Source organism: Falco biarmicus, chromosome 6, assembly GCF_023638135.1.
Source record: "Falco biarmicus isolate bFalBia1 chromosome 6, bFalBia1.pri, whole genome shotgun sequence".
Classification (NCBI taxonomy): Eukaryota; Metazoa; Chordata; class Aves; order Falconiformes; family Falconidae; genus Falco; species Falco biarmicus.
In genome coordinates, this window is record NC_079293.1 from 16098763 (window position 1) to 16126280 (window position 27518).

General features: G+C 40.5%; 1 protein-coding gene across 5 annotated transcripts in view; it reads right to left on the reverse strand.

Annotated features, from left to right (window-relative positions):
* Positions 1-22728, reverse strand: part of PHF3 (PHD finger protein 3) — a 57506-nt gene extending 34778 nt beyond the window's left edge. The window contains exons 1-2 of one of the 5 annotated variants that reach the window (XM_056343435.1): positions 18613-22728; positions 8507-8775 (exon numbers count right to left, since the gene is read on the reverse strand). In XM_056343435.1, the coding sequence (XP_056199410.1) occupies positions 8507-8775; positions 18613-19049 (706 nt within the window). In that variant the 5' untranslated portion in view covers positions 19050-22728. The other 4 variants (XM_056343439.1, XM_056343437.1, XM_056343440.1 and 1 more) reach the window with 4 other exon arrangements.
* Between the last annotated feature and the right edge of the window lie 4790 nt (positions 22729-27518).

Consider the following 27518-nt stretch of genomic DNA (forward strand, 5'->3'; position numbering starts at 1 on the left):
CAAACCACCTGAGCTATAACTCGGCTAGTACAGCCCCATGAGGCCCCTGGATGAGGACCATTCGACACAGACCCTGCTGGGAAGAGAAAAAGTGACAGAGAATAGTAATAGGTACAGAGGAGACTAGGAAATTAAATTATGAAAGAGAAGGGGAGGTAGAGAAACCGCATTGGGAAAAGTAAACCCAAAAAAGCAAAACCAGAAAGAACTAAAGAGATTAGGTGATCTTAATAACAAATATCTAAAGATTACATCAGTAATAAATATAAAACTCAAGGCTGAAGGATAAAGAAAAAAAAAACAAAAATAAAGAAAAACAGATATCAGAATAGATAAAGTTGTATACCAGTGTAAAACTGAACAAGCTGCAAATAAGGAAAATAAGAGTCACGTTCAACATATACTGGAAGAGGTACACTGGCCTTCAAATTAATATTTAGTCTCTCCACTACTTGTATTTAAATTTCCACACTACTGTGCTATGCTACCGACTTATTTTTATATATGTTATACAATAGTAGAATAACACACAGTAAAAATAGTTTAATTGTAAATGTAAAGTACAATATTCCAAGTCTTTAAAAAAAGCATGACTTTCTTAATTCTTCAGCAATGTAAAACTGAGGAAAACAAGCCTTACTTGCTGGCGGAAGAGGAGGGAAGGAGAAGAAAATACTTCTAAAACATCATCAAAATCTTTGACATTTGTAAATCTTTATTAACATATGTCTTCCCTTGATTATCATCAGGCAAAATTAGACAGAAATATTCAGGGTTTTGACACACTGGGCAAGTTAAACCTCAAGTGCAGAGAAATTTATTTTCTGTAGGCATTAGCCCTGATTTTCTTTTTCTTTGCTAACCACACATTGTAAGTGCTATGTCCACATGAATCATACTAACAGCAGGACTGAGCAAGTCCATGGCAGATTCCATATTTTACTTCTACAAGCATCACAAATTACATGGGAATGGTTGAACATTTTAGAATTTCTGCTATGTTATATGTGGATGATAACAAAGAAACCTAACATCATACTTCAATGAAAAGAACAGTAACAGTCTAAAGCAGTAACTAACATGTCAGTAAGCCTTAAGAAGAGCCAATAAACTCTAAGAAAGCAATTAAACTTACACATTGATACTGAAAAACATCATGAAGTCTCAAGACTGTAAATGAAGATAGTATAGTTTATATGAAAACCTTTTTCCTAGTAACATTTGTGATACATATGCTCAGGAAACAGAATTTAAAGTGTTCTTTGTTAGAAAAAATATTTTCAAGAGAAATTAGGTCACTGATGATATAACTTACATAAGAAAACACCAAATTCAAACTGTTTTACAGATGTTTTCCTGTAAGCCTGTAACCTGCTTAACTGCAAATTTGCCTGAGAGTACCTTGTAGTGACTGCCCAGTGCAAGAAAAGAATCATACTAAGTACCATGTGAAATACTAACTAAACATTTACTCCCATTCTCCACTAAACTCTTACACTGTAAAGCAGGAATTTTACTGTCTTTAGAGTAAAAACATATGAAAATCAATTAGGATTAACAAACAATACAGCATGTATCTTAACAGAGGACTGAATCCCCATTTTAAGAAAAGATGGATTTACATCACAGGCCCACTGATTTATGGTTCTTTAGTCGCAGGAGCCTGTTACTTTGGAAATCAAAGAGTAGTAGAGCACAAATTTCAAAAACAAAGTAAAACCACACCATCATCCCAAGCACATTAAATCAAATTGCTATTTTATTAAGAAAAGAGCCTTTACATGAGCTCTGTGATTTGTAAATATATAAACTGCCTTGCAAATCCTACTACAGATCCAGGTTCTCTCCATCTATAATATTGAGCCAAAGGAATAAATAACTAAAGTCTTCAGGAGGATCTAAAATGGGGAAAACTGGTTGCTTGTTACCTACAAACAGAAAAGCATGAAAAAAAGCATAAAAAAAAAAAGTCTAGGTTCACAATACATACATTTCATACACGGAAGTTACTATCTTTGTCACAAGACACTGTGCAACTGTTCACATGGACAGCTTGGAGGAAGGATGGCATGAAGTAGTAAGAAAACAGAGAGAAACAACTGTATACCCAATTTTGGGTTGCAGTCTGAAGGTTACAGTCAGAATTACTTCACATGCAGGAGGAAAAATACATGTACATTTGGCTTTATTGAAAAGAGCCTGAAATGGCTAACCCTGCCAAACAGAACACTATGTGTAGTCAGAACAATTGGTTTGACTCTAAAGCAGGGGTCCTCGAACTACGGCCCACGGGCCAGATGCGGCCCCCCAGGGTCCTCAATCCGGCCCCCGGTATTTACAGAACCCCACCACCACCACCACCAGGGTTTGGGGGGGAAACCAAGCAGCCGCAGATGACCTCCTGCTACTTCATCCCAGCGCCGGCCCTCTGCTTAAAAAGTCTGAGAACCCCTGCTCTAAGGATTCAATAGGTGATCATCATTTCAGCAGAGGTAGTGCTGCTTTCAACAGTACTCATGAAAACACAGGCTGAAACTAGAAAGAACAGACTGCACTTGGGGGAAAACACTTTCCCAGCAACAATCCAAAGGGACAGGAAAAAAGAGGGCAATTAAAGAGATGTCCCTAACAGCCTTTGTACACTCTCATTGGGTCAGTCTTCCTCATCATTTATGAAAAATATCTGATTTTGATAAACATATCCAATAAACTAAATAGGTTCAAAGTTTTATTTTATTATGAAATCCAGAAATATCTCCAGATGATATGAAATTCAAATTCCATTCCCTCTATTACTTGTATAATAAATCAAACTGCCCCAGCAAATGACATCCTGAAGAGCTACAGAATTCATGGTAGCTGAGAAATACCAATTTAGTATGAATGCTGGTTATTTCCTTCACTGGCATGTGACCAGTCTGACCTTCTATGCTCTAAAGCTTATAAAATTAGCTGATAAACTTCCAGCATGTCTTCCAGCAAGAAATAACAGAACAAAGTAGAAAACTTATCACTAGAGTACCATCCAAAGTGGAAAAAAGGTGTTGCTCTCAAGTGTTATGTCCTATCTTAAACTCCACCGTTTCCATTTCTGATCAAAGAATTGCTCACAAAGGGGGGAAGCAACCCCAAACCCACATATCCACACCCACCTACACCACCTAAACATTAAAGACACCCAAGAGCTGTTCTACATAAACTGCTCTCCTGTGTTGGTCACTCAGTTCTTGGAAGAATAGTCACCTGACCACACCAATGAACAGAAGCACGCAGACCCCTAAAACTTGATATGGGGCACTCCTAATGGTTTTAACAACTTGGGTTTCATTTAACTCTTGAAGGTCTCATTTTGTCAAATTCTGTCCTCTTAAATGGCAAAGCAAGCAGTTGTATCAATTTCCACTATCGACACTAGGTCTTTCTGCTAATACCTACCTCAGGACAGTAAAAGGCCTCCATTATTACCAAGCTCCTACGAGCTGCAGTGAATAATAAGACCTGTGCATGGCTTGTACTAATCCAAAACTTCCTAACTGTGCTATAAGAGCAGCAATTTGCTCAGACTCCACAAACCAGCAACTCAACTATCTTTACAGTTAGTAGTCACTCTTCACAAATGCATCCTAAAAGGATTTCAGCACAACATCTGTAATTTGACCCATACTCTTTTCAGCTTCCAAGCGGGTCATAAAAAGTTACTTCTACCTCTGCTCAAACCCATTATCAGGATCGCCTGAAGAATCCTGTCTTCTCTAAACATGTAACTGTTCAACCAAAGCTAAGCAAGACAACCCTATTCTATTACTCAGTGGCAATCACAGAGCAAGCTCAGAGTAGACAAAGACCAATCATGTCACCTAGCTGAAGAAACTATTTAGATTCAGCACAAACCAAACTCAGGCCGTGAGTGAGTCTGTGAACAAGACGTGAACATGAGACTGCTTCACTGGTACAGATACAGTTCTTCCTATGAACAGACAGGCAACAGACAGCTATTCTCATGCTCCTTGCTATTTCTCATACACCAGTACTGCTGACAATAAGATGTTCAGCACAGGAAAGACATGGACCTGTTGCAGCAGGTCCAAAGGAGGGCCACTAAAGTTATCAAGAGGGATGGAACACCTCTCCTATGAAGAAAGGCTGAGAGGGTTGGAGTTGTTCGTCCCGGAGAAGAAAAGGCTCCAGGGAGATTTTTTTGCGGCCTTTCAACACTTAAACAAGGCTTATAAAAAAAGATGGGGACAGACTTTTTAGCAGGGTCTGTTGCAATAGGACAAGGGGTAATGGTTTTAAACTAAAAAAGTGTAGATTCAAACTAGACAGAAGGAAAAAAAATTTACAATGAGAACGGTGACACACTGGAACAAGTTTCCCAGAGAGGTGGTGGATGCTCCATCCCTGGAAACATTCAAAGTCAGGTTGGATGGGGCTCTGAGAAATCTGATTGAGCTGAAGATGTCCCTGCTCACTGCAGGGGGGTTGGACTACATGACCTTTAAAGGTCCCTTCCAAACCAAACAATTCTATGATTCTATGCTACCATCCTCCCCAAGAGAAGCATTTATAATCCAATTTACAAAGCTTGCATTTTCTGGATAGATGCCTCTAACAAGCAATGACTGGAAATCAAACTTCAACTCACAAAAATCTACGTGTTTCTGCCTTATAAACAAGTACTTGAACTGTTCAAAGGACATAAAACTGACTGCCTACCAGTATCCATCCCATACAGTCAAATTATTAGTAATACACCATAAAAAAGGCTTAGTATTAACAAAAAGCTTAGTTCATGTTGAATGATGTGCAATACAAACCTTAAAGCTGAGCAACACAGATGCAATGTCGATTAGTAATAACACTGGGTTGGGCGTTATTTACAGGCCTAGCAAGAACTAATGTCAATGCAGCAGTAAGAAAAAGAGCAGCAAACCCACACTCAAAACCAACTTAAGTGCAAGAAAGAATGGGTTCATAGATAAAAAGGCCTGATCTCCAAAGTAAGCAAGCGAAAATGTTGTCACAATCCTGAGAAATCTGGTATGTGAGTAAGCAGGCCTGAAAAAAGCCTTTCTCAAAGCTTCCGCCACTCACGTGTACTCAGGTTCACGCAATAAATTTCTTATTTAGAACAGGGTGCAAGTTCTTTAGGTTGAATACATATAAAGATAGTATCTTGATTTGTGCATAGGCTTACAAATACTCTTGAACTCTGCTCAGACCAGGCCTTCAAAGTAGTATCAGTGAGCCATGCCTTCTGCTCCTCCATTTTCTCTGAGACCTAATACCATTTTAGCCAAATCACCTCCTCAGTCCAACTATTTTCACTTGTATCTCTTCAGCTTGCTCACAACAATCAAATAAGCTGTAGCATGAAATCTTTACCACTTTGAAAACTGGACAGGACCTGGTTTCTGCTAGGACAGAGTTAATTTTCTTCTTAGTAGCTGGTGCAGTGCTGTGTTTTGGATTTGGTGTAATAACAATGCTGACAGCACACTGATGGTTTTGGTTGCTGCTGGGTGATGGTTATAAGTTAACAAGGACTTCTCGGTTTCTTGGGCCCTGCCAGCATGAGGGCTGGAGGGGCATGGGGAAACTGGGAGGGGACACAGCCAGAACAGCTGACCCCAACTAGCTACAGGGGTATTTCATACCATATGACATTGTGCTGAGCATATATAAGGTGGAAGAAGGAGGAGGAAGGGGGGACATTCGGACTTAAAGTGTTTGTCTTCCCGAGTAACTGTTACGCATGCTGGAGCCCTGCTTTCCTGGGGATGGCTGAACACCTGCCTGCCCATGGGAAGTAGTGAATGCACTCCTTGCTTTGCTTCGCTTGCGTCTGTGGCTTTTGCTTTACCTATTAAACTGTCTTTATCTCAACCCAGGAGTTTTCATAGTTTTACTCTTTCAATCCTCTCTCCCATCCCACTGTGGGGGGAGTGACTGAGCAGCTGTGTGGGGCTTAGTCGCCAGCCAGGATTAAACCACAACCAATGTTCCAGTTATTCATGGAGCAGCAAACATGATAAATCTGTCCTTTGCTGACTCTCTGAACTAATTTTCACAAGCATTTTGCTCCTTTTCTTAAACTGTTATGTGGTCTAGGCATGGGTTATGCAAAATACTGTTTGAAGGTCTAAAATAAATTGTGCTAAATAAATTTGTGCCTCTGGAAAAAATGAACTCTTTTCCTCAGGAATGAAATCAAGAGTGTAAGAAAAACCACTGTCTACCATTTCAGTACTTCCTAGGTCTTGCCCTGCTCAACATAAATAGATAACAAGCGTACCTAAACCTAGTAAAACCTTACTGAAAATATATTTTCCTAGGTACACTTCTAACCCTAGTGAAAGTTTAAGTGAAGAGCCAATAACTACCCACTCTGTTACCATACTGCTTAATGCACTACAGAATAAATTCACAGTGAGATCCTACTCAGGATCAGAATACAGCAAACCATCATTCTATATGGCACACCAACAGTGTAACTCTAAGGATGTAATTACAGTAAGTTTTGTGGGGAGAGTTATGCTTTTTTCTCTTTTCTTAGACAAATTGATGTTGGGATAGAGATGAGCTTTCACACATACTGTCTGGAAAAAACAGTATGGGTAATTCTTACCAAGGGTACTATCATCTTGCACGACTCACTACATTCTTACCAGCAGACTATGTAAACTGTGTTAGATCACCAACGGTCTCAGACAGATCAAATAAATCACAAGCTATATGAGTACTCAAGGAATAAAGACAAGCAAAGTAACTTTGCTTCTAATTGATAATTGTTTTTCTCAACTAAAAAACTATAAATACGTACTGCAGTCCTACCATCATCCAGGATAAGGACAGTTCTTATTAAGATCTATAAAGAACAAGCAACACCAAAAATATTTCATGTGCTTTTGGATACCTACTACATTAATTCCAAATTGCATGTTTTAATTTACTTACTGAAGCATGGCTCTGCTCTTGCTTTCTGATTTTAAAACAAAACATTAAACTCATGATCTCAGCATAAATACAATTAGTTTTTATTCCCTTAGTCTGCAGACAACCTGAAATAGTAGCCCCAAGTAAATGACTTAGCTCACTTATTTTAATAGACGTTAAAAATTAACTGTCATTTTTTAACTATCAATAGTACGAATTATTGCACTGCTGATCACTTTTCAGAAGAAGTATATGCCAAAAAGCCCCCAAAAGTCTCCCTGTAACTTTTAAAATATCCAGTTGTACCCTATGAGTTAATTCAAAAATTTCAGATGCAGTATAGGTTTACTGAATGATGCACAGGATGCAGTGTGAAACAAGAATCTGCACCACCGTTTTACTGGAAATATGGAGAAAATTTAGAGGAGGAATTTAGTTTAGCTGTGTACACTGTACAGCTTTACGCACATTAAGAGCAATGTTTTTTGTTTTGTGGGATCCAGACAAAAATGTGTAAGGATACAGACTAAAGCAAGAATAAAGAAAAACATTAAGGATGGCCTCAAATAATGTTTCACTAAAGCGGTAAAAAGATCAAATATCTTGTTTTGGCTTTGTAGTTCACATTTTTATCACGTCACTCAGTATCACCTTCGATTTATGATTTTCCATATTGTAAGACCACTTAATTTACTGAAGGTGAAAATTTAGTCTGTTAGTAGAAACAAAATACACATTGTATTAGGAAAGTGGTAGGATTTTCAATGTTCATAAAGTTCATTAAAAAAAATAATGATATAATCAAAGTTATTTGCATTACAACACTTTTTCAGTAATGAAGCTAAAAGATTTATTATTAACTTCAAGTGAAATAAAAAAAAATATTAAGCACAGGGTATATCTTTGGCTCTTACATCAAATTCAGTGTAATTATTCCAACTACTCATCAATATAAATAATTTTAGGGACTGGATCACCTTTTTTGTTATCTTCCAAAACTATTCCACAACCCCTAAGATTATTTTTTATTTAAAACTCTGCTCTAAATTGGTTCCAAAGTAGGTGTTTCCAAACAGCAACAAAATTGTATTAAGATTCCAAGGTTTTGTTTGAAGCCAACCAAAGCAAAACGTCTAGAATCTGGTATCAGCTCAGTAGCAGGAAGGCCTAGTGCTAACAGAATAACCCTGAGGTCAGAGCAGTCATTTGTGCAACTCTCATGCTTCTGTTGCTATTGCAGAATACTACATTTCTTGAAGACAACTAGCAACTTCACTGATGAGGCACAGCACTTACACTAAACAAATCACACCTTCAATTGGGAATAATTTGCAAGTACTCAAGACAAAGTCTAAATTACTTCTGATCCAGATTAGAAGCCTTCCTCTACTGTTATGCAACAAAGTTAAAAAGAACTGCACAGTTTACATGCCAGGCATGCAAGCAGTGCAACAAAAAGGGCAGGAAGGAGACAGAAATCCCAAATTATTATTTCTACATTACAAAAAAGGGTTGGTACTAGAGTATAACTGTATTTTAAATTGTAATCTTAAAAAATCGTAAGATTTACCTGTTGAACAAGGCATCTGGAAATTGGGATCATTGCTATCCAAAACAGGCAAACAGAACTGGGCACTTGCAGATCCTAGCATAGGATCCTTATCGCTGAGCATGTTCTTCAGCGAATCCTCTAAGACATTTTGACTTGTACTAAAATCCTCACAGACTTCATTCTCCAGGTTGGATCCTAGAAATAGGGCATCATCTAAGTGTTCAGTAGGAATTAAATGGTTAAATGTATCAACTATATCCATGAAGACTCCTGTGTGTCTTTCAGCCCTATAGAAAGACAAGAAAAATACCATAAGAAAATAAGCTACAAATTGTAAAACACCTAAGAAACCAGCAAATTTTTGGCTGTTCTGTTTTATAAAGAATGCTCAAGGTATTTTAGAATTGTAACCAAAAAAAAAAAAAAAACCCACACCTGCTTAGGCCTCAGTATGGCCCACTGCATATCTAAAAATCAAATCTCTAACTTACTGTTTTTAAAAGAAATTCCATGCTAAGTTAATATAAACTCTGCTATCAGCATCAGCGTGATGCCACTTCTACAGAGTGTGTATAACACAGGTAAGTGAAACACCTCCTTTCTAAAACTTGTTTAAACCTTAACCAACCCAAGGGGCGGGATACCAGAGGGAGGGGGGAATGAAGAACAAGCAAACCTGGTTAGCAGCACTGCGAGCGCACATCTCTCTTCACCTTTAAATGTAAAAATGTGAGATCAGCTTCCACTAACATCAGTGAAAGGAGCCTGCCATACTAGGCCCAAACCTGAGAAAGGCTGTATTTCCGTTTACAGAGGAACTACCAAGTACTTCATAGCAAGTAACTATTTTTAGGCAGCAAGGCCTTATCCCTATTATTTTTCACCTATCATTACATTCAATAAAATTACAGACATTTTATATGAAAATCTGACTTCAATCAAGTATATGAGAATTCTAAGCTGGCTTCAAAATGGCCAGAAACCTTTTATAAACTTCAGTTTTGAAGTTTTACCTAAACTTAAGGAATTGTATTCGGAGATGGTACCAACATTTTACAAGAAGCGATTCCTTATTTTCTAGATCACTTCTTTGCAATACAGCAGAAGCGCAACTATTGCAGCAGTGATTCAACTCATAAGAACATATAACTCCACAAAAGAATGTAAAAAAAAAAAAAAGTCGACAAATTGTTTCTTCAGAAGTTTAGTCTAAGCGTATACTTAAGAGTGAAGAGAGATAATTATAATAAATATGGTCATGGAGGCAAGGAAAATGAAGTAGTGCAGTGTAGTGCCTGGCTTAATTTGGCATACAGGAAAACGTGGGAGACACCAGTTTTGGCACACGCAAAGCTGTTCACCTTTTTGGAAGCAGAAAAAGGACATACATTCTCTTGTGCTCCTTCCTTCATCATCATCCTCCCACACACTAGACAGGATTTTTTTTTAAGAAACACATTAATTAAAGGAAAAGGAGAAGTGAGACAGAGTTTGTAGTGCTTGAATTAGTTTCCAGATCCCTGTTCCAGCAACCTGACACTGAATAAATCCAGTACCTACTCATGCTTACTAGAACTGTAAGTATGCTCACGTTTACAGCACATTTCTGTTAGTAATCAATGGGGAAAATCCTAGCCATATGCATGTAAGAGTTCAGCTACAATTTCAAACCTATTTGTGCAATTTATTCAATTTCACAAATTTACAAAAACTATAGGTGAGCATGTAAACTTTTTCATTTTGTTTTGCCTTTTTGAGAACATGGCAATCTTTCTCCCTTCTGCCATAGGGCAGCTCAGAAGAAAAGAAAACAAAAGCAGTGGTCAGGTATGGCACTATGCCTCTGCAGAACATGTCTACAGTATCTACAAGCTAACTGACAAAACAGTTCAATACTCAATGTCCTACTGAGCAAACAACCAGCAAGAAAGGCTAAATCAGGTGTATTTACTAAGTAAGTAACAAACTCACACAGCAGCAGGTGCTATAATTTGAAAGCTCCCTCACCAAAAATGGACTATTTTTATCAAGCAATGCAGTGCATCTACATATACACCATACTAACTAGCAACTATAGCAGTCCAAGTTCTTTTCAGAGTTGTCAACATTTCCAAATGTGGCAACAGATAAAACAGCAAATTAATGGAGGAAGTGCTACGCTGCACTGTATAATTTATTTTTATTATGCCGTGTGGTTACAACAGTCTGATACTATACAGAATAAAATACAAGAGCTGCAGTGGCTCAAAGTAAGAAAATAATTATAACTGCCCCAATCCAGTAATTTAAACCTTCCTGTAATGGCAGGTTTTTTTGTATTGGCATCACACAAGCACTGGAGTAACAGACACAGGATAAAATAATGGTGGAGCCTGACACTAAAATGTGCCAATGACACTGCAATAGAACCCTCGTAAGTTACTGTAAGAAACCTTCTATATTCAAAATTAAAGAGTGGCAGGGGCATTGAACACATTTACAATAATGTATCTCAGGATTTTTTATGGATATGAAGGGAACATTTAAATAATTGTTGCTCAAACATTGCTGTTACGAAAGCAATGCTGACCACTTCATTAAGAGCAGTGTTAAGTAGCAAAGCTTGAGCAAAATATTACCTCTTGCTACAAAAAATCACTGCTGAGAAATTAAAAAAAAAATCTCTGTCTTCAGCAATGTCATGAAAAAAGAATGTCTCCAGTTTTGCAAGACTACCATGCAGCCACTCAGAACACTAAAAACACTGTAGAATAACTGTCAAAGCAACTATACATGCAATGGTCACAGCCACCTTCAACAACACCTAACTATCTAGCAGAGAAAATACAAGAGGAATTTCATCAAAAGTTTTATTTCTGGAGCATGAGCCTATGATCAAGTATAAGTTCTATCCAAATTTTGCATCAAAATGTCACTGCAAGAATATAAACAAGGTAGTTTTGCATAAAAATCCTACGACAACAAAATTTGTTCTACAATTTTTGAAACAGAGAGGTTATCCTAGTAAAGCACGTGAAATCAAAATTTTGGTTTAGCTGGTTCAAGAAACTACTGTTCAATTCTTTGCATAACTTGTACAGTACCAAGTTCAGGAAGTTTTTTCTAGCACTACTAATTTAACTGTGACATGAAGCGTAGAATCTGTGGGACTAACAATGGAAGATACACTTCTTGCTAGACAGCCAACTGTTAGAAACAGTTGCTACAAACAAAAGAATATTCTTCCCTTACACAATGCCTACAACGCATGAGTTTTCAACAGTTTATTTTACATTTGTAACACTCTGAACACCAGGAAAAATAGCCAGAGGTGTAGGTGAAACCACAGTTGAGTTTTTAATGGCCACTTATTTCGAAAGGCAACTCAAACTGGTCAGAGAAGGAATCTGGTGTTCCCCTGGAACACAGCTGTGTCCTCGACTTGAACTCTGAAGGCCAGTGGCTTGGCATCACTCACAGCAAAAGTGCACATACCAAGTGTACTCCCATAGTGCAGTAACTCAAGTGTTCCCACTGAGTAGTTAATCAGAAGCAACAGAATACAAAGTCTCATGTACAGAAAACCAGTGACAAGAGGAGCAGAGCATTCAGGAAGAAGGCAAAGAAGCAAATGACAGGAGGTAGTCTCAGACAGGTCCAGTCTGAACAGATGAAAACTCTCCCACCTGCTGGCTCCTGGAACATCAGGGTGTCAACTGAGACTGCTACAGGGCACAGCACAGCAAGATACAGGAGCGTGGGTGCAATGCAATCTGACCATCAAGAAAAGCTAAAGGAATAGAGAGTGTTCTCCTCAATTCCTTGAACAAAAGTACATTTATCCTACAGTTTTGAAACCGGTTTGTTCAAGTCAGCCCCTGCCCCCCCGCAAAAATAGGTACTCAGAGAAGAAACACACCAACCAAAAATATTTCATCAAGTGATCCATCACTAAAAATGACCCTGTTAAAGAAGCATGTCAGTTAAACATGACTTCCAGAATTTCTCCCACATTGTGTTTACCCATAAAATCTCCTCATGCTCTCAGCATCATTTTCCTTTTCAGTCCAAGTCCTCCAGCTTAAAAAACTCGTTTCTCCAGCTGTTGCATTAAGTTAGGTACGTCACAATATTGCCTCAAATCCCAACAAAGACTGGTATGAAATAAACATGCCATAGGATCTGATATGACAGATTTTTATCTTGTCCGCATTTGCTACATTATCAATACATCTCCAGCAGCTCTAAATGACTTTTCAAAATTAAAATGATAAATAGCGAGAATGATCACTTGCTAAGGAAAGAAACTGAAATCTCAAACAAGCATATCCTTTCAAACCAATCCTAGAGGGCAAGGAAGACTAACAGCTGGGCAAGAAATACTGTACATCTTTAAGGTTTCTCGCTGTTTAGTTTACCTGTAAAAGAGGCAAAAAATACTTCTGTCTGTGTTGTATTATTTTCTTATTGGAACAGAGCAAAACATTTTAGTGGAGATATTCAACTGCTTCAGCATGTCCCTACCATCTTATCTAAAATTTGCCTCAAGCAGAGACAATCACAAATTGTACATACCACTAGAAATCCTGAGTGCTTCTTAGCTGAGGTACAAGCCAAGCACGATCTGTCTTTGACTGCATTCTAAATTAAGACTCCCTTAAACACCAGGTATGTGCAAGTGTTTGATTTTTCCAACTACATATTTGAATTTTCATTAGATGTATTTGTCTTTATAAGTTATTATTTTCTATGTGTTTTATTCAGTTTTAACAGTATTCCTACACCATCTATTTTACTAAGCAAAAGTTAGGTTTCACACTTTTAAATAACATTCACTGCAATTACTTTGTCTCCTCCTCCTCTCTCTGCCCAGGGGGTGACTTTCATTCATTAGTTTACATTTTAACTTTGACTTTCATAAATTAGCTTGGATTTTAACTTAAGAATATAAAACAGCAGTTCCTGTATGTTTAATGATTGTCATTCAGAAGAAATCTGGTTTACTAAAGTCCTCAGAAGTTGGACTTCAGAAAAATAAAATATTTCTATAAAGAAATGTAACCAGAAAAAAGTTGCCTAAATTGGGAACAAAGTGGGGAAAAAACTGAAGGAACCTAACCACAGAAAGGAAAAAAGCTCAAGCTGCTTATTTAAGATACTCAAAACACTAGATGTTGAAGATCCTATCTACTTTATTGACCTACCTGAGCCAGTGAATCTGAAGCTAGTGAAGACAGAGTAACATCACTATTCTTTCCATCCCATTTATGTGCTTTCCTGAATAGTGTTTGTTGCTTCCAATTCACTGAATCTGTCTAGAGCTTTTAAAATCTTTTGTAAATCATTACTGACTGGACTGTGTTGGAAACATTGCAACACTCAAAACAGAAGATTTGGTCCGTTCTGTAAACACCTTCCTTCAGCTTGCACACACCAAAGGACTGAAAGCACGGACTAGTCATGACAGACTCCATAAATTGCATGACAGTAACAGACTCCATAAAAAACTGTATTACATTTATTTTGTCAAATAGTAATAAACACTGGTCAGAAAAGTACACTAAAGGAAGAGAGCTACTTGGATGAATAGCACTTTACATGTCAAAACAAATGGGGAAAGCTGACTCAGCACTTATTACTTGATTCCTCTGTGGCAGTAACAGTAACTGAAAAATTTTTTTCAGTTTTCGGATTGAGCCTGCACCTTAACTGACATGAAATCAACTAATGCCACAGGCAGTTAAAAAAAAAAAAAATCCTTTGCTTGAGTCTTCTGGTAACTACTGTACTTAAAAAGAATGTTCAAGGTATCAAATGTCTATTTTTGTTCACTGGAGGTGTGATGTGGGATCATCCACGTGCTCACTGATACCTTGACACTTATCGCCCATCTACCAATCAATACTGCTTGAAAGCACTGATGCTGAGCACAGGCAAGTTTTACTACCATCAACCCCCTTCAACGTACACAAAACCTTAAAGTTTAAGGTCACAAGGACCTAACTGAAACTTAATGCTAAGCTGTCATGTGTCTGTGTGTTTTAAGCACTAAAACCTGCATTCATTCTTACATTTATGAATATTACAGCACCAAAAGCCAGAACTGAGACCCGGGTCCTCTGTAGTAACAAATTTTGGCCAAATAAACACATCATGGGATAAAAAAGGAAATCAATACCAGGGAGTGCATCAGTGGCAGAGTTGGCAAGAAAACCTCAGCTTTACAACTTTCACATCAATGCACTTTTTTTGGTTCACATTAGCTCAAATCCCATCATCTAGGACAGTCTTCAAGATTAACTTAACTGACAAAACATTTTTGACAGGACAACCAATTCTATTTATGAGCACATGAATTGCAATGTGGCCACAAAAATGTGTTTGAAACTGTCAAAGAAAATGTCAGTGTCCTTTTTCAAAAAAAGGATACAACACTTGGATGGAATATGGTTTGCTGAACTTCGGCCTTAGGTCAAATTTAGTTACACTCATTCTTGTTCACCCACCTCCTATCAAACAGAACACTGTCAAAGACCTGTCTAACAGCAAAACACACTCAACAGGTTAATTTGATGCATCAATATTCCTGTAAAGGAGGCCCAGGTACACCAAACAAAGCTGTACGTCAGAAACATCAACCCATAAGAAACCATATGCCATCTGCTCCCTTACAAAAATCTCCTATTTATTATTTTAATCCCTCATTTAAGATTAAAGATCTAATGGCACCAAAACCAAAGCCCTGCCACAGAACAAAGAACAAGAAATGTAAATCTGAGCATTTCACATCTGAACATTCTTACCCATCTCTTCCGTACTATTTTTGTGTTTCCCTTACCATAAAGTCTTCAGACCTCAACCGACCCAAACCTTATCACCCTGCTACTGAAATCTCAATAGTCTGATATATTAACCGATAACCACATCCCAAAATCTATCTATAATCTGGAGGTATACGCTGCTCCCCTCACTGATACAGCAGATCCCTTACTATTTACTATCATGGTGTTTGAAGAAGGACAGGCAGCTCAAGCTATTTTCTTTATTAAACCTTCACTACTGAAAAGAATTATTCACCAGCCAAACCTGTACCTCATTTCAGTGAACAGGGAAAAAAAGTAAACTTCATATAAAGGATTTAATTAGAAGACCAAAGAAATGTAGAAGAAGTAAAAGAAACCTTTTCTTAATCACACAAGATCAAACTGTTGTATTACAGAAAGTCAACCTAACAGTTATCTTCCGAACCTCTTCTTTAAAAAAAAAAAAAAAGCAAACAAAAAACACCCGAAACATTCCTCACCGTCACTTCACAGCTAGAAGAGGCATATAGCGCTGCATTTGTAAATTGTGTTCTTTCATGAAATTTTCTTTACATTGTGAAATCTTACAAACGTTTTTTGTAAAGTACACTGTTTTCCTTTGCTGGACAGTCACATCAATGAATACCCTTAAATCCCACAAAAATTAAGCATAATCAAAGATTATACATAATTTTATTAATCTCTCCCTCCATTACTGCATGTATGTCTAGAATTTGTAAACTCACTACCAAGAGGCGCTTCCCTGAAAAGAAAAAAGGACAGATTATTTTTCCATCACTACTGCTATGCTCTTCAACTCATTTTCATCCTCAAGTTCCTCAAGAATTGTTTCAAGTATTTCCAACTTAAACACAGTATAAACGTTAAGCTGTGTAACTGGTTACATTGATTATTTGTGAGTCACCCCAGAAAGAATAATTTCATTTGTAATACCTTTTGAATTTGTCAGCATCTCTCTGATAATTATTCATCTGGAAACACATTAGAATTAGGGTGGGGCTGGTCTGGGGTTGTTTTTTTTTCAGAAATAGTTAGAAGCTTAATGACTAAGCCTCGTGAAGTTTTCCACAGAAATATACCATCCATCACGTAGCTAATATTGGCACCATTCAGGCAGATGTCACAAGCTGTCCGCATTTTTCACTTTTTGCTGCTATATAATGAACACTAATATACCAATTTAGTGGGCTTTGCCACTGCTACTTCATAATATTATATATACCTTTCAAAAGTATTCCCTTGCGATAAAAAAAAGTTTCTGACATAATATGACTGAATAATATTTATATAAAAAAGAAAGTTTATTATTTCCTACAAATAAATTAGCACCCCTTAGTATTTTTAAGACTTGGATTTAACTGTATTTAAGTTGACCAGGGAAAATTATTTTTTTTAAAATACAAACTTCCCTTAAAAAAAAAAAACTAAAAAAATGTTATGCAACATACATCAGCTCAGCTCTTTGCACAACATGAGTAGTATTTAATCCAAGAGGTAGAACAAAGCCTTCTAAAAAGAGGAGGTCACAGAAGTATGGCATATAAAAATTACAGGCTTTTTCGAGCTTTTGCTTTCTTAGCAACACATCACTGTGTTGAATTACTTTAGTTCACTGTATTGAATTAAATCTAGCCTACATGGTTGGTAGTTAGGTGCCCTTTCAGTTCTTTGAAATTCCTGAGGGTTTGCAAACGTAAAATGCACATAAAAACTGAATGACTGAGCAACAGGCAATGACAGCTGACAGGTGTGTTCAGAACTCCATATTTATATGTATGATCTTTAAAGCTAACTATAGAAATTAAAAGCAGAAGCTACTTGATAAAGCAAAAAGAGTGCTGACCAGCAGTTTCACTGTGGCCTACACACTAAATGTAAACACCACTCTAAGTTAAATTATTCCAAGAAATATAAAATCCAGGTTTTCAAGATCTCCCTTACTGTCTCTCAAACCTTACTACATTGATTTATTAAGTGAAACAAACCATGAAATAGTGGTGTTAAAGAGATGCTGTTATGTTTACCATCCTTACATTTAATGCTATAGTATTTCTACTGTTTGCTAGCATCAATTTTTATAAAAGCCATTGTATAGAAATTACATAATGGATTAACAGATACATAAAAGACACCACCACAGCTACAGTTTGCAGGGTACAGCTGTTGTCACCCCATGCTCCTGTCTTTCCTTCCTCACTTTTATGCTTCATTCTACAGGCTATTTCTCTAACTCAACCTACACTGCACAGAGCGCTCTTCTTCCAAACCCCCACCTCGTAACTGTAACTGGTCTCCATTGTGCAGACCATATAAAAAGCACACTCACAATCACATGAGTAATGGCTCTTCCAAAGTCTTATAGATATTAATTATTTGCATTCCAGTAGCAAACAAGAAGCGAGGACGCACTGCCTCAGAAAGAGCATCTCATCCAAGAACAGGACCTGGAAATACCACCAGGCCACTGAATCACCAGAGTACAGCCGATGACCACGTTTTCTCCTGGACTTCCTACAGTGGGTACTATACACAAGAGTTAAACACAGAAGTTGTTGATGATGCTAAGTTTGACAGACGGGAGGAGGAGCCCGAACAGGTCACACCAATAGCAGGAAGAACAGCAAGGTCTAAATTGGGGTTTGTTCCTCAGGTTTGTATGGGGCAAGAAGCCATCAGCGGCTCACGAGGTCGCAAGGGACAAGCACCGCTAAGAAGGGGCAAGACCCAGTAAACGCGCGGCAGGGAAGGCGGTGCGGTAAAGTCAGCAGCAGCACGGCTCCGGGCAGGGAGCCTGCGGCAAGATCGCGCACGGACGCCGCGGTGGGGGTACGGCAGAGGCCGCCGCAGCGGCCGTGGCCACAGCGCCATGTCAGGTGGCAGGGCGAGGAGCCCGCGACTCGGCCAGCCCTGGGTCTGCGGGGCGCACCCTCCGCAAGGTCAGCGCCGACGCCGCGGGGCCGCGCCCGGGCGAAGGGGAGCGGCGGGGGCTCGGCCGCGGAGCGCCCCTCGGGCCCGCTGCCAGACCGCGGGCCGTCTCCGCACAAGGGCCGCCGGCGGCACCGCCTCCGCGCCCAGCCCGTGCCGGCAGCGCCGCGGCGGAAGCAGGCCCCGTCCCACCCGGGCCGACCCGCCGCGCTGGGCCCCGCCGCCAGGCCAGGCCGACACAGGCCGCGGCCCCGCCACCGCCGCGGCAGGCCCGACCCGGCCCAGCCCGGCCGCCTGGCGAAGGCAGGGCGAAGCCGCGCAACGCGGCGGGCCCTTTCGCCCCCTCCCGTCCTCCCCCTTTACCTGCCGCAGCGCGGCCCGGTGGCGGTAACTCACCCCGCTCCGCTGCCCAGCGCTGCCCCGGAGCCGCGGAGGAAGGACGCGGCGGCCGCGCCGTGAGGGAGAGGGGGCGGCTCGCGCAGGCCCGCGGCCTGTGGGAGCGGGGGTGCGCGCGGGCTTCCCCTCCCCGGCCCCAGTGGTCCCGCCCGGCCCAGCCTGGCCTGGCTCGGCTCGAGTGCCGGCCGCGTGCCCGCTGCCCCGTAGGCGCGCCCCCGCGGCGTCAGGCGAGCGGCGCCGCGCCGGGCCCGGCCGCTCACGTGACGGCGCTGTTTACGGGGGGGGCGGGCGCGCCGCTGCGCAAGCGCCAGGCCGGGTTGGGCCGGGGGCGACCGGGGGCAAGTGCGCCGGGTTGCGGGGCGGTGGCCGGGCCGGGGCAGCGTTTCGGGTGTTTTGTGCCGCCTGCGGCCTCTTCCCGATGAGACCTGTCGCCCCATGACTTAGCCGCGCTCACGGGCCGCTGCCGCGCCAGGCCCCCGAAGGCGCTGGCACCGGAGCCGGCCTCTAGGCTTACCCGGGGTCCCGGCCACCCTCGCGGGGGCTGTGGGCGAAACTGCGGCCCCGCGGCCGCAGCTGCACGGGCCGGGCCGTGGCCTCTGCCAGGCCTGCGGAGTGGCGGGTAGGGCCGGCGGGTGTGCCCTCGGCCCCGTGAGGCAGCAGGCGGCAGGGCGCAGGCCGCGGCCCCGGCTGAGGGCGGCCGGCACCGCTCCGGCGGGTGCGTGTGTGAGCCCGCGGCCTTCGCCTGCGGGGCGCTGCCGCCGGTGCAGCCCGTGTTACACAGCCTGATGGCTGCCAGCCCTTCCGTGCGCCGGCGGCCTTGTGTGGATGCCTTCAGCTCTCGGTGTGCCGCTACAGGTTGAACAGGAACAGTGTCCGGAACCTGCCAGTCCTGGGGAGACACTCACGCTGGCTCTCGGCATGCGTCATGTCCCCTCGGCCTTTTCTTCTGGTGACACGTCCCCAGTGTGTAATGTAGATGTCCGTGGCATACGCTCACACACATCCCCACCAAAGGGGCTTGTACCGTGTGAGCTTGTCAGGTCACGGAACCTGAAGTGACTTGGTCTCTACATAAAGTTGCCTAAGAAAAAGGCTCTTTCTACTTTGCGTTAACAGCATTGGTTAAATGCAACATGTTATGCTACTTTCAGCCTGATGGCTAGTGTAAAGTGCAGCACTGAGGGTTTATTGCATATACCAAGTTTCAAATAGAATACACCCACAAAAGAGAAACAGATTATGAACATTACTTATGAAAATCAAATTTAGAATTATCTTCTGAATGACTGTATATTAACACCACCTTTACGTATTCCTCATATTTTGTAATGAAATGCAAATATTGAATGATGTCAGGACAAAAAGAATAGCAAAAAGATAAAGTTAAAATGGGTTGGGTTTCCTTTTTCTTTTTTTCGGTTTCGTTTTGAGTCTTTGTGATATGTGTTCTCTAGGGCTTTCTGTGGTGCTATAAAGGCTGAAATATATTACATATTTCCCTTGCTACCATCACAGTAAGAAAGGAAGCTTTAAACTGAAGGCATGGTAACACAGTGACATTTTCAGCCACTACACATGATCCTTGAAACAAGATAGGGACACCTTTGAAGCAGAGCAGGTTTTAACCCACTCAAAATTTTTCTCCCTGTCTTTCTTGAATCACCTTTATGCACATCACTACAAGTGGGGTTTTCCCAATTTTCTTCCTGTGCTCTCTGTTTCAGAAATTGTCTCTCCTTTTGAAGGCAAGCACCTTTAAAAATATACTGCCTTCTTTCGGTGGCACAGAACTGAACTATGGGGCTGGTTACAGTAATTTCTTCAAAGCCTTTTTAGACAGTCTTTCAACAAGGCACTAAACCTCTGATATATTGTCGAGATTATACTAAGAAATGAAATTGCTGTCTGAAGTGAAATTCAGTTAACGCATTTGCATTGCACAAATTTGCCAGCATGCAACCCTTCTGATCTCATTATTTTTGACAAGCAGCAGGCAAAGCACTGGTAGTAATCTGATCATTGTTCATTGTCCTATTCAATTCTTTCTTTACACTTTCAAAAGTCACATAACTCCAGTGACCCATCCAGTCTAATAGAGTTTGTATACCTCTCTTGCCATGAACCATGCTGTGCCAGTCCCTTTATAGTCACAATTGCCTGTCACATGTACAGTGAAATTGCCCACCTGTAGCACCTATGTTGTGGTTTAATTTAACATTTAGAAAAAGAAAAAAGAAAAAACCACAATGGACAATTATATAGGTATCTTTGTGTCCAATGACAGATCAGCTATACACAATTACAGCTACACCATCTGCTATCTTTCCTAGCAATGTTTTTATCATGTTTTCTCTTTACACATGAGCTACTTGGAAATAGTCTAGATCTTCCAAGTTGCTTCCATATATATATTTTCAGGGAAGTTTACTAGTGCCCTCAACAAAAGAGAAAGCAGCAGCAGCAGCAGCAGAAGGCAGTTTCTTTGCTTATCGTTACGAGTCTCTTTTCAGCCACAGCTTTTTCAAAGAGGTTCCTGAATTATTTTCCTTACAGCCTTGCCCTGCCCTTCCATGTTTTTCCTAAATGGTATTTTTGAAAATATGTTGTACAGAGTCAGATATCATACTGGTCTTAAACATGGCTCACTTTTGAGTGTTAATTACTGGTTCTCCAGCTGTCAAAATGCAGAAAGGAGTTAGATTGTTCCATATGCTTAACTGGATAAAGAAGTTATCGGGTATGGTAGCAGACTAACAGGTTTTCTCCCATGCTGCAGGGTAGTGGTATTTGCTACTGTCAAAAGCTGAGATATGTTATAGCAGTAGGCCAATAACTATTCAAGCAGTGTCTCACAGGAACATCTCTTTTTGGCTGGGTATGTCTCTTTGAATTTTCTCAAGATATTTGATTTAAATGATTTTAAAACCCAAGTGTTGCATTTCTTTTGTAAATTATATAAGTTCTTAGAATGTCATACAAAGCAGAATTAGACCTCTGAAATAAATTATATATACTACAGTAGCAGTTGCATTTATCTGCTGAATTTACAACACTGAACAAGTTTACTTTTTCCTGCTGTCTGTTTTCTGAAAAATCATAAATATTACTTTTGCACCTCTTAATTAGGTAACTGCCTTTCATATCACATTTGCCGTGATATTTCCTAGGATGAATAGCAGACTGACTGTTAATAATATCCAGGATTCACCAATATCAATACTTCAAGAAACTCCATAGTTAGCTCATTTGAAGCCTGTTGGATGTAAATTATTGTGCACTACTATCCTTAGCAAAATTTAAAGTTGTTAGTTCTTCAGATCTTTTCTAATTTTTGTTGTAATAAGAATTCTTTGACTTCTACAAATGCAGAGGAATAACAGCCAATAATCTAAAATTTTCTAGTTGCATAGTGAAAATGCACATCTTTTTATTAAGACTATCGAATTTTGACACTTTTTCCTTTCATTGCCCACCTTTCCTTGCTTTAGTTAGTACAGGAACTGTAACATGGTCCACTTTACCCACTTTCCACCAAGTTTAAGATAAGATCATTCTCTTTCCCCACATACAGACTAGCTAGCAGCTGCCAGTCATTGGATCAAACAGCAGTTGCATGTCATAATCTAGAAAGCAGCAGAAAACCATCCAGTTCCACAGGTGAAAAGGGACTGCGGCTTTTCAAACGAACAATACAGCTTGGTGAACAAAGACAAGGTTCTGAAGACAAAGGATGTTTAGCCATTGTTTGTATAACTGAGGGTAAATTTTAGTAGAGAGATGAAACATACAAAACCCACAAGCTATTTATCAAGAATTATTCAATGGAATATACAGATTCAAGCCTGAAAAAAGGCGAAGTTTCAATTACTTGCAGACGTTTCTGTAAACCAGGGAAAAAAAAAATCCTTGAATGAAGTTTTGGAGCACTAGAACAAACTGTGATAGCTAGCACAAAACAGGCCTGGGAGACTTACCTCCCAGACTAGCTTGGGCTGTTGCCTATGGAACTGCTGCTAGAGTTACTAATCCCCTGAACACCTGAGATTTCACTCCTGTACTGTTTACCTTATTTTTTATGTTTCATGGAGAAAATCGTATGGCAGTAAATAATAGTAAAAAATAATTTTATTTTTAATAAATGCTCATTTGATATTTATCAAGGGTTTTTTCCCCCCTATTTGTAAGAAGAGATTTGAGAGACCATCAATTATTATTCTAAGAAAAGTTTATTCAGATAAGTAATTATATATATATTCCTATAGATTTATTTGTATACATTGTAGTGTGTACATGACATGTTTGGCATTAACAATCTATGCAAGTTTGCTGTAAGGCTGGTTTCTGACCTGTGAGGTTTCCTCTCTGCTTTTCCAGTAAGGTTGAGCATTCTACTTCCTTTGTGCACGTTCCCCATCTCTACACTCTATGCACGTTCAATAACGAGTTGTGATACTGCATCAAGTAGCAGGGGTGTGGGCATGGTACTGGAAGCAGACACTGGCGGTATGCCTTTTTGCTGGAATTGCTGGATTGTGGGACTGTTCTGTTGAATATCAGAGCACAGAACCAAGAGACCTTAAGGTGACCGCTGCACAGAAATAAGCAAATTGTTTCTTAATCACATGATTCTAAATAAAGAAAAATGTAAATGAAGACTAAGGAAAAATGCAATAAAATAAATTAGTTTATGAATGAAGAATATATGATACATCACTCTAGAAAGCAAAAATCAAAGACCTTAAAAGACTCAGAGTTTGAATCTGATATTGCTAAAAGTCCTCCAGGCTGTTGCAGAAGAAATTTTATTAAATGCACATGCTTTAGTTTGAGTTCATCTGTCTTGGACAAATGTAACAAGGACTATGCATGCAATTCTCATCTTCCTCAATCAGCACAATTCTTGATCATATTCTAGGTTTTATGAAAATGCAGTTAAATGATTATATCTAAATAGATATAATATTATATATTATGTGGGTTTATGTAAGATGATATATTACTTATCATATATTTATTATAGTCATATATACACATACACAGAAGTGCATTTCCTGAATCAATTGTTGAGAAATTCTATTCACCCTCTTTCCAGACTTCTGTTATTATCTGTTATTGTCTCCCACCTTTTCTACCTGAAATCTATTCCACTAAATCTCCTTCTCCCATTTAACTAATAATTTCTAGTGTAGCTTAATAACCTCTGGGAAATCCATTCTGCATTTTATTCCATCTATTTTTTTCCCTCAGAATTCGTTATTACAGGCCCAAAGGTGGCCTACTCTTTTTTTTTTTTTTTTTTTTTTTTTTTTCCCTTTCTTCTGTATAGATACTGAACTTGCTAACCTCCAGCTATACAGTACTGTGTTTGCAGTTTGAATGAGTGGGAACCTCCATAGCTCTGCATCACTGCATCACTTCATGATGTGATGTGCTCATAAGAATGCTGGCTGTGTACTGCTCAGCTCTGCAGTAAATCTGTTCCTAGCATCGGTGTCTGGCCAACATAAACAGGCGTCTGTTCCCTGTGCTTCTCAGGGAGAGAAGTTGAGTATGTAGGGAGACAACGGCAGTTGCATGGTTCAGTCCCAGCCTTAGCTACAGCAGATCAAAAACTGCCCCTGGGTGCCTGCCTCTGACTGTCATGGTGCATAAATGGAAGAGAGGAGAGGAGCAACTATTTCAGTTGAAAGGCACCTGCAGTGATCATCTAGTCCAACTGCCTGACCGCTTCAGGGCCAATCAAAAGCTAAAGCATGTCATTAAAGGCATTGTCCAAATGCCTCTTAAACACTGACGGGCTTGGGGCATTGGTCACCTCTCTAGGAAGGCGGTTCCAGTGTTTGGCCACCCTTTCAGTAAAGAAACACTTTCAAATGTCCAGTCTAAACCTCTCCTGGTGCATCTTTGAACTATTCCTGTGCGTCCTATCACTGGATACAAGGGAGAAGAGATTGGTACCTCTTGCCTCTGAACTTGAAATGTGAAGAGTCCTTTCTGAATTTGGACGTTGACATTTTTTCAGTTTCTCCAACTAGAAGATATGAAGCTCTTTGGAATTGATTCCGTGTGAAGTATTCTCATTCTACATCCTTATTTCCATAAACTTTGTAGCCTTTGTCTTCTTATTCAACATGAAGGTACTGTAAAGAAAGATGGAGTTTAAGAGCAATTAAGCTAACTGGATCAGATGGTATGCATGCAAGGGTACTGTTTGAACTGGATGAAGTTGTTGAGGCTGCTCTCATCTTTGAAAGGTCATGGTGATTGGGGAGGTTTCTGATGACTGGAGGAAGGAAAACTTCATGCACACCTTCAAGAAAGAGGGTCCAGGGAAATACAGATCCATCAGCCTCAATTCCTTTCCCAGGAAGGTTATGGAGCAAATCCACCTGAAAGCCTGGAAGTGCATGAAAAAGAAAGGATTATGTACAAGCCAACCTGGATTTGCCAAGGTCGAGCTATGTGCAACCAGTCTGCTAGCATAGGATAAGATGGAGAGCAACAGATGCAGTTGATGTTGTTAAGTCCCGCATCTGAGATGTAATAGCCCATGCACCAGTACAGGCTGGGGGTCAATTGGCAAGAAAGCAGCTTTGGAGAAAGGTCCTGGTGGACAAACTGAATAGAAAGACTGCATCATAAAGAGAGCAGGCAGCAGGTCAAGGGAAGTGATTATAGACTGTATCTGGAGTACTGGTTTTAAGCTCCCCAGTACAAGAAAAATATTGAAAAACTGGAGTGAGCCGTGGTTGAGGGTCACTGAGATGATTAGAGGCTTGGACCAAATCACATAGAATCATAGAAAGGTTGGGGTTGGAAGGGACCTTAAAGATCACCTAGTTCCAACCCCCCTGCCATGGGCAGGGACACCTTCCACTAGACCAGGTTGCTCCAAGCCCCATCCAGCCTGGCCTGGCACACTTGCAGGGACGGGGCACCCACAGCTTCTCTGGGCAACCTGCTCCAGTGTCTCACCACCCTCACAGTAAATAATTTCTTTCTGATATGTAATCTCAACCCCCCCTCTTCCAGTTTAAAGCCATCCCCCTTGTCCTATCACTCTGCCCTTCCCCTCTCCAGCTTTCTTATAGGCCCGCTTGAGAAGTAGGCCCGCTACTGGAAGGCTGCTGTGAGGTCTCCCTGGGGCCTTCTCTTCTTGAGGCTGAACGACCCCAGCTCTCTCAACCTGTCTTCATACTGACAGATCTGTTTCTTCATCCTTAAATAAGGCTAAGGAAGGAAATTTAGTGCTGTCTCAGGTACCTAACAGAAGGATGTAGAGAGGAAGAGACAGACTCTTGGAGGTCTGTGAGTGTTGGGTCCACTGAGTGGACTGTGACAAGGTCACAGTGAAATAATGGGAGAAACAGGCAAGTTTCATCAGGAAAATTCTGACTAGCTACCAAGGGAAGAGGAAGAGTATCCACTGGGAGGGCAGTCAAACCAGAGGTCCGGAAGGGGCCGAGTTATCTCCATCCTTGGAGATATTCAAAACTTGACTAGACAGACTCCTGAATAACCTGATCTAATTGTGAAGTTAGCCCTGCTTTAAGCATGGCGTTGGACTAGATCACCTTCACCTCACCTTCACCTCACCACCACGATCGAAATTATTCTGTGTCTCTAAATGGGACAGTTAGGAGCCTTCCTTCAAAAACATCCTACTGCTTCAGTCCAAGAATATGTGATAATTCTTTCTTATTCTCTTCCTGCACATGGCTCAGAACCTCTGAATTTTCTCCTTTTACACTTCAAAGAGGGAAGGGCTCACTATTAAATACAACTTACCGAGACTCAAGTTTAAGGTAGCATAAATACTTGGTGGTGCTGGAAGACAAGAACGTAAACATCAAGTGCCATTAAATAGTGCTTAACTTTTTCCAGTGAAGAAAACTAAATACCAATTAAAGAGGTCCAGAAGGGAGTTTTGAGGACAAGTAAACAAGTAAAATAGAAATGACCAAGAATTTCTGGACAGAGAAAACAGGAACAAATCAAGGAATTCAAGAACTTGGGAGGTCAAGACTCAAGGTGTGAAACAAGCCTTACACAGCAAAGAGCTAACTGACATCAGACATCCCAATGAAGCCTGAGAATGGGAGAAGTAAAAAACAGGTTTGTGATTAAACACAAATGTGGGGAACTTTTCACAATCTCCCTCAGGATAGCCTCCTTAAGAACACAAAGTGATGGGGTATTATAAAAACTGACTGACTGATTAGATTAAAATGGAAAATGGCCACAAAGTGTCTGCCTCAAAAAAGAGCCTGCCCATTACCCAAATTAATCCTGACTGGGTAAAGACACGAAGGCACGGTGCAGAGACACTCCATGTGGTGAGACCAGAGGCAGTGCCTGAGAGCATCAAGGCTACGTAGCTCCTGTCAGGTACCCATCCTCCATAGCATTCTACAAGGAAGTCCCTGTTAGAAGGAAGGGAGAAGTGAGAATCCTGCCGTACCAAACAGTGGACATTAAGGTAGCCCATCCCTTGGATAGGAGGGTGTGCATTACATTAGAAAACCTTGTACAAGGTTTTCAAGCTTAAAGGGATGATTGTACTTGCAGTATAAGTTAATACCTTCACAGTTCTGCAGATGTGCTATGTCCCCATTACCTATTTATGTGCTTTTATTAGGATTAATTCAAAGTTATTGTAGAGTTGAATTGAAATGTTAAAGGTAAGTTCAGGGTTTGCATGCCCTACCTTGTGATGCACAGATTTACTGGGGAATTGAAGAAGGCAAACTGAGGAGTGTGCAGTCTCTTATTAGTACCAGCCAGTGAAATGTGTGACAGTGCTGAAGCAGCACTGTCCTGTTCAGATCAGTACGTAACTGTAGTCCTGTGGATTGGGAAGAAGAGTTTGTCTCCAATTATTTCACCTCCAAAGCCCCAAAATAATT